The sequence below is a fragment of the Engraulis encrasicolus genome, chromosome 8, assembly GCF_034702125.1.
Source record: "Engraulis encrasicolus isolate BLACKSEA-1 chromosome 8, IST_EnEncr_1.0, whole genome shotgun sequence".
Lineage (NCBI taxonomy): Eukaryota > Metazoa > Chordata > Actinopteri > Clupeiformes > Engraulidae > Engraulis > Engraulis encrasicolus.
This window is the reverse complement of record NC_085864.1, coordinates 7,619,371-7,631,870: the sequence shown is the minus strand read 5'-3', so window position 1 is coordinate 7,631,870 and position 12,500 is coordinate 7,619,371. Positions and strand designations below refer to the sequence as shown.

General features: G+C 42.4%; 1 protein-coding gene across 2 annotated transcripts in view; it reads left to right on the top strand.

Annotated features, from left to right (window-relative positions):
• clip3 (CAP-GLY domain containing linker protein 3) overlaps window positions 1-12,500 on the top strand; it is a 42,506-nt gene that overhangs the window by 11,983 nt on the left and 18,023 nt on the right. For both annotated transcript variants that reach the window (XM_063204282.1, XM_063204281.1), the window contains exon 4: window positions 9,328-9,421. In XM_063204282.1, the coding sequence (XP_063060352.1) occupies window positions 9,328-9,421 (94 nt within the window). The remainder of the gene's footprint in view (window positions 1-9,327; window positions 9,422-12,500) is intronic.

Here is a 12,500-nt window from a genome sequence, read left to right as displayed (position 1 = left end):
TGCTTGGCTCTCGATGAATACTCTGAGGCAAAGTGCAGTTTACAGTAGCTACTCTTATTTACAAATATACTTATAAGTTTGCTTGGTTTACCATGCATGTATACATGGGTTCGACATGTTTGTAAACACAATGTTTTGAGGAGGGGGCAAGACATTGGCAGTCAACCACGTGAGCTGATTTTTTGGCCGACAGCGGTTTCCTACAATCAGAGTTTGAGTTGTGTGCAGCTAGTTTCGTGCAGTCAGGTAAAAACAAAAATTTAGAACCGATGTATAGCCCTCAGTAAATAATCAAAAAGGAGACAAATAATTCCAACATACTGTATGAACTGTATTCTGGGCCAGATGGCTACCAGTATCAGACATGCATCAGACTATAGTCTAGCTAGATCTGATCCATAGTTCTCTGGTTAAACTGAGATTAACCTGAGTGGTTCAGCTTTCTTTTGATACTCTGAAATAAACATTAAATCAGGGGTAGGAAACTTTTTCATTCAAGGGGCCACTTCAAATCAAAGTCCTCCAAGGGCCGTACTATATGAACACAAGCCAGGAATTCCCCCTGCACTTAAGGCATATATTGAAGGCCTTTACAACAGACACTTGGTCCCCTGAAAATATAACTTAATTGTATTACAAACGTAATTGCAGTAGTTTTGTAGGTGTCAGGATGAAGGTTTTCTAAAACTCTTTGCCAATCTATGCTAGCTGGCATTCATTACATTGACTCAGATCTCTTACGGTCATGCACACAATCAATAGGTAAACAGAGTGATTAAATTGCATTCCAACACAAAACATGCATACTGTAGAACTTCACTATTCCAAATACACTTCAGTATTCGTAATAGCTATGACTCACACACACACACACACACACACACACACACACACACACACACACACACACACACACACACACACACACACACACACACACACACACACACACACACACACACACACACACACACACACACAAACTCACTCACCCTTACTGTTAGCATCTTGATCCATAAAATAATTAAAGTGCTATGGCATGTTTCTGGAAGTGAGTGATATGGGTGAACTGGAACAGGTCTTTTATCTCTCTCTTCTCTCTCTCTCTCTCTCTCTCTCTCTCTCTCTCTCTCTCTCTCTCTCTCTCTCTCTCTCTCTCTCTCTCTCTCTCTCTCTCTCTCTCTCTCTCTCTCTCGCAATAGATACAATAGATAGATAGATAGATAGATAGATAGATAGATAGATAGATAGATAGATAGATAGATAGATAGATAAAAAGAGGTAATATAATATACGTAATATAATATAATATCCAGCTGTTATATGGAATAGAGTGATGCGTGTCGTTATGATGTTGTTATGGTTCACAGTGTTTCCCATAGACCAAGTAGCATTGTGTGGTGCAATAGCCACCAACACCCTGAAAAATTAGGCCGGAAAGTATTGGTGTAAAAAAAGAGAGTGTATGTGAAAGTTATGTGTCTACCCCCCACAGACATATGTGGCTGTATACGTATCTCTATCTCTCTCTCATCTCATAGCCTCCAGTATATGAGTGAGAAAAAAGGAATTCAATTTGTGGTGCTCAGTTTGTTATGCTGCACCACTGTATGGTCTATGTTTGGGGGGAAGGAGGGGACGGTGTGTTTATTTCTGATTGGCTGAAGCAGCCCTTTCAGCACGGGTCAGTGGACATTTTTAAAGAGCTCAAATGGCCACATGTGGGGACCACATAATATTGTAAAGATTTATGGCAGGCAATGGACCTCACACTCGCATACCCTCAACGATTTATTGACTAGAGCGGACCGAGTGAGAAAGTGACTGAGTGAGTGGATCTATACGGCAAGCGGTGGTGTACATTAGGTTAATGATGCAGACAGGGCTGTCTGCGGATGGACACTATATGGTGAAAGGCCTGTGGCAGTCAGAAGGGGATGACCTGTGTGTGATGATGTATGTATGTACACACAAATATCAACAGTATATGTATGGGCATTGAATATCTGTTTGATGTTACGGTACTTACAGCTGATGATACAGGCAGCTGTGTGTGGATATAGCCACGTGCACATAAAAGCATCATGTAGGAATGTGCTAGTAGGCTCGGTCTTGATGTTATGAAATAAGGCTATTTTACAGTGGCTTCCAGAGCAGTCTGTTTAGGGCTATTATCACTGTATGTGTGTGTGTGCATTTTCTCACGGGAACCCCGGCAGCCTCCAGAGATGGTGTGTGAATGTGGGAATGTGTGCATTTGTATGTGTATTTGGAAAGCACTTTGAGACAACTTTATTGTTGTGATACTGCGCTATATACTGTTAATGTTGTATCATATTGTATTGTAAAAGTGGACAGGGTTTCAAATTGTGGAACCTAGGACATTGCTCGATCATTACATTTCCTATATTATTCAATGGATAACTTCCTGAACTTATTCAACTTTTTATAGTCATTTTAACAAAAAAGAAATATGATATTATTATTATTATTATTATTATTATTATTATTATTATTATTATTATATTATAATTTGTATTCCGTTACTGTTTTGATACTGTAACCATTCCACCCATGAACTCCATGAATTGTGTACATTTAAAACATGTCAATACTACATGTTATCATTGCCAATCTCTGGTCTGTTGTTGCTTGAGCTCGCCATCTCGCACCATCTGTCCACGCAATGTGGCGTCACTGCTGACATGTGCCTGCATGTGTGTGTGTGTGAGCATTCATGTGTGCATGCAAGCATGTGTGTGTGTGTGTGTGTGTGTGTGTGTGTGTGTGTGTGTGTGTGTGTGTGTGTGTGTGTGTGTGTGTGTGTGTGTGTGTGTGTGTGTGTCTGTGTGTGTCTGTGTGTGTCTGTGTGTGTGTGTGTGTGTGAGAGAGAGAGAGAGAGAGAGAGAGAGAGAGAGAGAGAGAGAGAGAGAGAGAGAGAGAGAGTTTGTACGTGTGTGCATGTGTGTAAGTGTGTGTGTCTCTGTGTGTGTGTGTGTGTTCTGCCAGCAGCCTGATATGACTGGAACAAGGCTACTTCAGCCAGGAACAGAAGGGTCAAATCACAGCCAGGGGGCCTCTATTTCTCCATACGCTAGTGAGTCACTAGCCAGTTCTGTTACGTTTCCTATTGGCTGCTTGTAACCCAATCAGAATCAGAAACAAAGCCAAAATCGGCCAATCGGACTAACCGTAGCATTGAAAGGGTAGAATTGAATACCATTATGTGTAATGAGTCAAGAATGAGATGGGCAGTACAGCGATACCTTTGGTGGATAGAGAGAGAGAGAGAGAGAGAGAGAGAGAGAGAGAGAGAGAGAAAGTGAGAGAGAGAGAGAGTGTGAGAGGGTGAGAGGGTGAGAGAGAGAGGGTGAGAGGGTGCGACAGGATAATAAATGTGTGTGTAAAATGTGTGTTTGTGTAAAAGTGTGTGTGTGCGTGTGCTAGTTTCCACGTGTGTGTGTGTGTGTGTGTGTGTGTCTGTGTCTGTGTGTGTGTGTGTGTGTGTGTGTGTGTGTGTGTGTGTCTGTGTCTGTGTCTGCGTCTGTGTCTGTGTACGTGTGTGTGTACGTGTGTGTGTACGTGTGTGTGTGTGTCTGCGTGTGCGTGTGTGTGTTTGTGTGTGTGTGCACAGTGCCTGTATTACTCAGTCTGTGTAATGTGTTGGACAGCAGCCAGGCTTTCAGTCAGGTTTTCTGCCTAGCCTATTTCCAGTGGTAGTGGCACGTGTGATTCCTTCCTGTCAAGTGTTATGTGCCTGTGTTGTTAACACACCTCCTCCATTCTCCTGGCCGAGAGGATGGCAGGAACCACGAGACCCATAACTCTACTGCTAACGCTCTTTCATGTCAACCTGGAAAAGTTTCATTACCTTTCGCACACGCCCACTCTCTCGCAGACACTGACACGCACGTGGGCACACACACACACGCACGCACGCACGCACGCACGCACGCATGCACGCACACACACTCTCTCTCTTTCTCTCTCTCTCTCTCTCTCTTTCTCTCTCTCACACACAGTGTTACACACTGTCACACATTTGTATGCACACCATTCTGCAGTGTGTGTAGATTGACTGGGTCGGTGTGTGTGTGTGTGCGCGTGTGTGTGTGTTGCTGTTCCCAGGTGTCCCTGGAGGCCCAGATGCAGGCTGGGATTGATGGCTGAGATAATAAGCCTCTTCCATTAGCCGGCCCTCGCCAAGCTTTGACACACTGAGTAAATCACTGCTGTTGGTCAGAGCCACTACAGTATTGTAAGAGATGCCTCTGGAACGGGCCACAGTGGCAACTAGTGACGATAGTATAAGTAGCATCAGTGTGTTGGTAAGAAGATGCTACCCCTTACGTTTAGTGGTAATGAATGGGGCTGGCCTTTGACATACTAATCAATGCTACAATGCATCATCCCAACTCGTCAATGTCTGACTACCTATGACCGGACTGCAAATTTTGAAGTCTAAGGTATGCCCTTGGAGTCAAAATGTGACATGCGCCTCAAAGACGCCCCCTTGTGGCAGCATAGCTTCACTCATGCTTAAGGTAAGGGAAAGGTCTAGGTTTAGGTAAGACACATAGTCAACATGCGACATGGCATGGGATTAGACTGTGTTAATAAATCACAGCTGTCAGTCATAGCCACTATAGTACTGGAGGAGGCCTCCTATACTGTGGTGTGGACCGTAGTAGTAGTTAGTAGTATCGGTACTAACTAGTACTATCTGTGTTTTTGGTAAGAAGATGTTACCTGTCAGGATTAATAGTAATGAGTGGCACTGTACTGCAAAAATGCCAGTGTTATTATATCCCCGAAACGCGGAGCGTCGGGGATGTAATGGTTTTGCGTGCGCCGCCGCCGCGTCCGCCGCCGCCGCGTCCGCGTCCGCCGCCGCCGCGTCCGCCGCGTAAGGTCTTTCGTGTTAACGCGATAACTTTTGAACGGATGTTTGGATTTGTCCCAGATTTTTTTGGGTGAATGCTCTAGGGCAGGTTCATGAACTGATTCGAGTTTGGAGGTCAACACTTTCAAGATGGCTGAATTCAAGATGGCCGAATTTTTGTTTGGTCCATAACTTCTGACCGGGTGGATGGATTTGTCCCAGATTTGGTGTGTGAATGCTCTAGGGTAGGTTCATGAACTGCTTCGAGTTGGGAGGTCAACACTTTCAAGATGGCTGAATTCAAGATGGCTGAATTTTTGTTTGGTCCATAACTTCTGACCGGGTGGATGGATTTGTCCCAGATTTGGTGTGTGAATGCTCTAGGGTAGGTTCATGAACTGATTCGAGTTTGGAGGTCAACACTTTCAAGATGGCTGAATTCAAGATGGCCGAATTATTCTTTGGCCCATAACTAATGACCGGGTGGATGGATTTGTCCCAGATTTTGTGTGTGAATGCTCTAAGGTAGGTCCATGAACTGATTCGAGTTTGGAAGACAACACTTTCAAAATGGCGGAATTTTCATTTGGCCCATAACTTCTGACTGGGTGGATTGATTTGCCCGGTAACACCTTATTTTAATGGTTCACCATTTCGGTGAATCTACCATATTAGGTACAGTGTAATAACCAATGTAACAACCCATGTAATACTAGTGTAATACCAGTGTAACAATATGCAATATCAGGTACAGTGTAATAACGAGTGTAACAGTATGCAATACCATGTAATATAGTGTAATATCAGTGTAACAATATGCAATACCATGTAATACCACTTACGCACAAACACATGATGTAAGTAAAAAATTACATTGTATTAAATATTGTTACACTGGTTATTACACTGTACCTAATGTGGTATATCCACTGAACCATTAAAACAGTATTACCATTTGCCCCATTTTTTGCTTCATTTTCACAATAGTCGTTTGGTTTTAAGCCTATGCACGTCATGTCACGTCTGTATGTATCATATACGTTTACGAAATGGTGGACGGGAGTGGTAGGAATGATGGGGGACTGGAAGCGTCGCGTTTCGGGGATATACCTTAAGCAGTCGAAGGCGACTGCACAGGCAGTCTAGTTTTAAGTTCAATTTAAATGCACGTTTTGTTAAAGACGAAAGTTCGGGAGAAGCGTAAAGGTCTAAGGTCTAAATTAGCACCTGCACTCCATTCCCTGCTTGTGTGTCTATTTTCTACGCGTGAAGGCACACCTACCTATCCACCTGATTCTCATTCTCCACTCAGCCATCTTTCGACAGATTCGTCAGTGCAATGACAACTGGCGCGCCCTTCAATTACCTTCACCTCATTTATTCCCCGCTCACCTGCTCCAAGGCAGAAAGTCACTTTCTCGCTCGTACCCACAATCCGCCCCGATCACCCCCTATCTTCGCAGTCTCGATCGTATTCAGGATTCCACCCTCGCTCCTCCTCGGTTCTGCTCGCTCTCCCAATGACCGGCCATGGGGTGTCCAGTCAGAGCTCACACATATTCAAGGGCACGGTATTGTCCCAGCTCTCAGTTGGAGACCCGTACTCCCAAGCCCAAGAATTGTTCTTTAAACATAGCCAAACATCGGGCTTTGCAGTACTTTCAGCACCATGGCCAGCGACCTTGCCCAATAGTGCAGTGGTCCAGCGACCCTGTAAAGCACTTTTATGATCGGTTCGCCGTGCGAACAGCGGTTCTCCGAGAAACCCACGATCACGAGAAGCCCGTTCTCCAGCGAGTAAGAAGATTTATGCATACATAGATAGCACACTAATGAACTCCATTTCAGAGAACATTTGATAGGGACTAGGCACTCTTACCCTCACAGCTTGTATTTATTCACTTTGGTGACGCTAGTGTTTCTTCTTTTGCTATTTCCTTTAGACTGCTTCAAAACAGTGCACCAATGAGAGGAGACATATTACAGTGCACATAGGTTTGGCATACCCAATTCATTCAGCTCAATCCATTCAGTATTCCATCCATTACTATGAAATTGGACATGAGCTGTCAGCTGTGATGAAAACAGCTTCTTTGTACACTGGTCACACTAGCTCTCAGCAAAGCGCTGAGGAAAACTTAAGGCACAGCTGCGAAGACCAGCTTTTCAAACACCAGTGTTCATGAAAGGGTTCCTTTTACCATGGTGCTGATCCAAAATGGTGCAATGAAAAGCTTTCTTTTTAACTTGTTTTAGACATAGGAGTCCTATTCCCACGATGTTGGCTGTGCTTAATGTTGAAATAGAGTAGACGGCATTTTAAAATGGCTGTTTTGATTGCTTTGCTAGTTCCAGAGTGAAATTTGAGTAATTTATTTTGGGAAAAAAACATGTTGCCCACTCACAAAATGGATCTTCTGATGAACATTTCGTATGTATTAAACTAATATTTAACTTACTGGTCTGACCAAAGTAGAGTAAGTTTCGCAGCCAAAGATGACTTTTTCTGGTATTTCAAACAGGGGACATAGAAATGTTCAAAATGTGCAAGTGTGCATGCCCTTGTGTGTGTGAGAGAGAGAGACAGAGGCAGAGACAGATGGGGAGAGAGAGCAGCAGAGAGAGACAGAGACAGTGTGAGATAGCGACAGAAGTAGAGAAAGAGAGGGAGGGAGAGAGAGTGACAGATGCAAAGAGAAGGAGAGAGAGCAAGAGCAAAAGAAGTAGAGAAATAGAGAGAGACACAGAGAGAGTGAGAGAGAGAGAGAGAGAGAGAGAGAGGCCTGGGTCATTAGTCAGCGGCTGGCACAGCAGCAGGAGTCAGCAGAAAAGTAGCCGTCTGGCCCAGCAAGCACAGGTGACACAGACAGAGGACACACACACACACACGCACACACAGGTGACACAGACAGAGGACACACACACACAACCGCACGCACGCACACACACACACACACACACACACACACACACACACACACACACACACACACACACACACACACACACACACACACACACACACACACACACACAGGTGACACAGACAGAAGACACATGCTGAGGCTCTGGCCTGGTTCCTGCCCTGTGTGTGTGTGTGTGTGTGTGTGTGTGTGTGTGTGTGTGTGTGTGTGTGTGTGTGTGTGTGTGTGTGTGTGTGTGTGTGTGTGTGTGTGTGTGTGTGTGTGTGTGTGTGTGTGCGTGCGCGCGCGCGATCGCTATCAGAAACTAGCTTTTAGAGAAGCATGTTAAGTTTACAGAAAAATACTTCAAGGTGAAAGTCAGTGGTGAATGGTAAGGTCAGGGGAAATTGGCTGACTTTATAGTGTTTGCAGTGAGGAACTTCAAAACAATATTTTATCCCCTTGTGGACAACCAGTCATACAAGAAGCAGATGTTTGTGTTGTGTCATAGTTCAGTCGACTAGGATGTATATTGGACAGTCTTAATGGTTTGACTTCCAAGTCCTTTAGATTAAACAATAGACAAGGTAAGGCAAGTTTATTTGTATAGCGCATTTCATTCACAGGTGCAAGTCGGTGTGCTTCATATAAAAAAAAATAAAGCAACAAGAAAAAATTAGTCAGAGAAAATAAAAACATCAAGATGAAGCATTTAACAATTATATATATATATTAAAACATCAATTAGAATCACAGAAAATTTAAACCTTAAGATAAAACATTAGATAATTAGAATAAAAAAAGATTAAGAACATATAATTTAGAGCTGCTAAGGGAATGCATCTGAAAACAGCTTCTTCTTAAGCCTAGATTAAAACTATCAATAGTGGGTAAACTTGTTTACATCATCTGGAAACTATTTAAAAAAGGGGTTAATCAGATGTTGCCGAAGTAGATAATAATACAGTTTAACAGTTAACAGTTTGTTTTTCTCACAAAATGGCTGCCTCTCCTCTGAGAATGATGGAGATGGAGAGGTCTATGGTAATTAGTAGCAGTCACTCCAGTTCAACATGGCAAGAGTGAAGATGACTCCTTGTCTACAGCGCCACGTCATAGCTCTCATCTGAGCTGTTAAAAGCCATCTGTGCGGAATGAAAAACAAACTGCAGAGTACACTTGCAAATATTTCGCTGATTTTCATATTCATGCATAACACTCAAAAAGCTCGATACATGAATGGACTCTGTTGGCTGAGATTGAGAATTTAGTTTGAGGGCATAATTTCTGCATTTGCTAACAAAAGGTTGCTGTGTCAGGTGGCAGTTGATCCTGCTTGTGTATCCTTTTGGTTTTGCTTTTCTTGTCATTTCTTTCTAGGTAGGTCAGATTCTGTCTATCTCTCCCCCTGTGTCTCCCTCTCGCTTTGTATGTCTGTCTCTCTTTCTATCTCTGCAACACGTACAAACACGCACAGGCTTTTGTTATATAATGCAATAAACCCTCTCCTCAACTAGCTGTCCCGTTATGATTCTGTTTCAGATTCTGAAGCGTGGTTGCCATGTGAACGATCGGGATGGACTGACGGACATGACCCTGCTACACTACAGCTGCAAGGCCGGAGCTCATGGAGTTGGTGAGAAGCTTTTTTCATTTCTTCAAATGTCTTTAATTACGTTACACCAAAGCGCACAATACTAGCCTTTCAATGTCTTTCAAACAACAAATGGGCCCTTTTTGTGATTTGTTGTTCTAATACTGTATAGATAGGTTTCCCGTTCACAAACACTCACAATGTTAATCATAAGCAAAAAAGATGAGTGACAGCAGATTCCAACAATCATGGGTTGTTTACAAATGGGAAACAGGGATTGTTGTCAAACGGGGAACCCATGTATAAGATGCTTTGTTTATTGTGAATTTAGGAAAGGGATATAGTTTGAGAAGGTGTGTTTGTTACTTACATTCCACACATTGAACATCAAGTGCTACAGCCACTTTATAGTACTTTCCAGTACTTAATCATTTCAATCCAGTTTGTAATACTGGAACATTTTTTTTCTATTAATAGTTGGCTGACAGTGCAGAATCCCTAGTGCTGGCTTCCACTGGCATAGGAATTAGAAGCGAATGGCTGAATTTCCATTTTGGGGTCAGCTATTTTAAGACCATTAAGTTCTTACCTTTGCGAAAATGAAATGGGTGCTAAATAGCAGCCTGAATGTCAACATTTCTATGTAAGTCAAAGACCTTTTGTTATCTTTTTAAAGCCACTACATTCAGGCCATTCTGTGTTGTAATTTCAAAGTGGGTGAGGGCACCACCCAAAAACTTTTCTGTAAGGACATTTTATGGTGCCATTGTGAGGGGGAGAGGAAATACATCTTGACACTTCTCTTCCCCAGCCACTTTGCTAAAGCCAACTGGCAATTTGTCATACTGGCAGGCCCATCACAACCAGGCAAGCAAACTAGGAAATTGTCTCGGGCCCCCAGCTGAAAAGGATTTGCGCTGATAATGACTTGGTTGGTTATGTACTTGTATTTAGCAATGGCAACTTTGTGAGTGACGCCAAACTTCACTAAAATACAATGACCGAAAAGTGCTATGATGCGGCTATCAAAATCATCTCTCCATCTCTCCATTCCCAGTAGTTTGAAGAGGAAAAAAAGAGGCGTCAAGTCCCTCTTTGCCTTGGTCGCCTTCAAACAGCCTTGCACATTGGGGCTGTGGTCAGACTTCTGTTTTGTGAGGTTATGCCACAATGTAACCCTCAGTATCACTGCCTTTCCAAGTGACCCACTTTACCACCATACCTGCTTTATTAATCAAGTTCAAACTTGGACCTCTTGGGATATCTTGGACCACTGGACTGCAGACCACTCTGTCCCCATAGGCAGGGCTGCCGGGGCTGCCGGGGTGGGGAAAGTGTGGAAGATTCAACAGGACAACCTTTCCAAAAGTATTGCATATTAAAAACTAGAAATGGGCTCATAGAGCACAGCTCCGCAATCTGGTGTACAGAAACACACACGCACAGTCAGCCAACAACAAACTTAGACGATCACATAACTTCCTTGGAGGAGGTAATAATACATATGGTTTATATGTTTTATCTGCCATTAACTGGTTATTTCTAAAGCATTTTGTCTGAGCCTTGGTGTTTACAATATGCTGTAGGTACTTAGCTTAACTCAAACATTCACAAGCTGTCAACTAAACTACAACTTGTCATTTTACACATCCTGACATATATGTCATGTCCAAAAGGAACAACATTGTTTTTTTAGCTGAGCTGTAGTCGTCAGCCAGTTACGGTTCATTCACTGCAGTCAGCAAAAATGTTTTGTGGCTTTATACTTTTTTGAGAAGTGACAAGCAGAGGACACACACTCAGTCTGTGACCTGGTTTCTCTCAACAACGTCCTTTAATTTCAAGCACTGCAGGCACAAAATGCTTTTTTTGCCACACCACCTGAGAAGAGATGAGGGTGGTGGATGATTATGGGTTGCTGTGGTACACAGTAAAAATGCAGTCTTAGGTCAACACACTTTGTTGTGGGCTTCAGAAGAACATCTGTGGACTGTCATGGATAGATTTTTCATGCATAATAAATGTACATGCAGAGTATTGCAGACATTGTTAGTATTATGTACTGTATGCAGGGTGGCCGCGGGTCCTTAAAAAGTCTTAAAAAGTCTTAAATTTCATTTTCGCCAAATAAGGCCTTGAAAAGTCTTATTTTGTCTTAAATTTTCAACCTAAATGTCTTAAATTTGTGGAGCTTAATTTAGGGAGGAATAATTATGTCAGCCATGTGATGAACTTTGCGACGGAAATCGGGAGTTGTAGCCATGTAGTGTAATTTAGAACGCATTATTGAATTTTATTTAGTGTAAAGTTTCATTGTATATAGTTTTGTGTTTTCAAACGGCTACATTAATGTAAATTACCAATTGGTTTTTGTGCTTCATTTGAACCTGTGTATGATCTTGCGAGTTGGTCCTAATTTCATTTGGAAAATGGTATTGAAAAGTCTTAAAATGTCTTAATTTTGACTTGTTAAAACCTGTAAACGCTGCGAGTTGGTCTTAATTTTATTTGGAAAATGGTATTGAAAAGTCTTAAAATGTCTTAATTTTGACTTGGTCAAACCTGTAGACACCCTGGTATGTTTTAAAATGCATTGGAAATCTCCCTAGCGGAACATGGACAATTTTTCTTTGGTTCCTTTTTTTTCTATTCCTTTTGATCATGAGCACCACTTCAGTAGGTTGTTTATTCTGCATAGAGCTTCCTGAGCTCACATCAACATTGCAAATCATTACTTTATGCGAGATACTTCTTTAGTTTAACAAGTATTTTTAGATACACAGTAGATTTAGCGTAGATTTAGCAGTATTTATTCAGTACTTACCATTTGAGAGTAGGCCCAGTTGGAGTAGTGTTAAATTAAAACCTGTATTTGCTTCACAGTTTAATGCTTAAAGCTTCTGCCACCACTGACTGAGTCAATGGGAGCTGTGACCGGGCAGTCAGCCCACTGCAACACAAAGGGTCTCATTTTCATTCAGGACTGGCTTGTACACATCATGGTGTGTGTGTGTGGTCAGTACTGACTGACCTACTTACTGAACAATAGTCTTTGACCTACAGTATATATTGAACAACAGATCATTTATAATGAGATAGACAGACACAAACACTGAGCGAT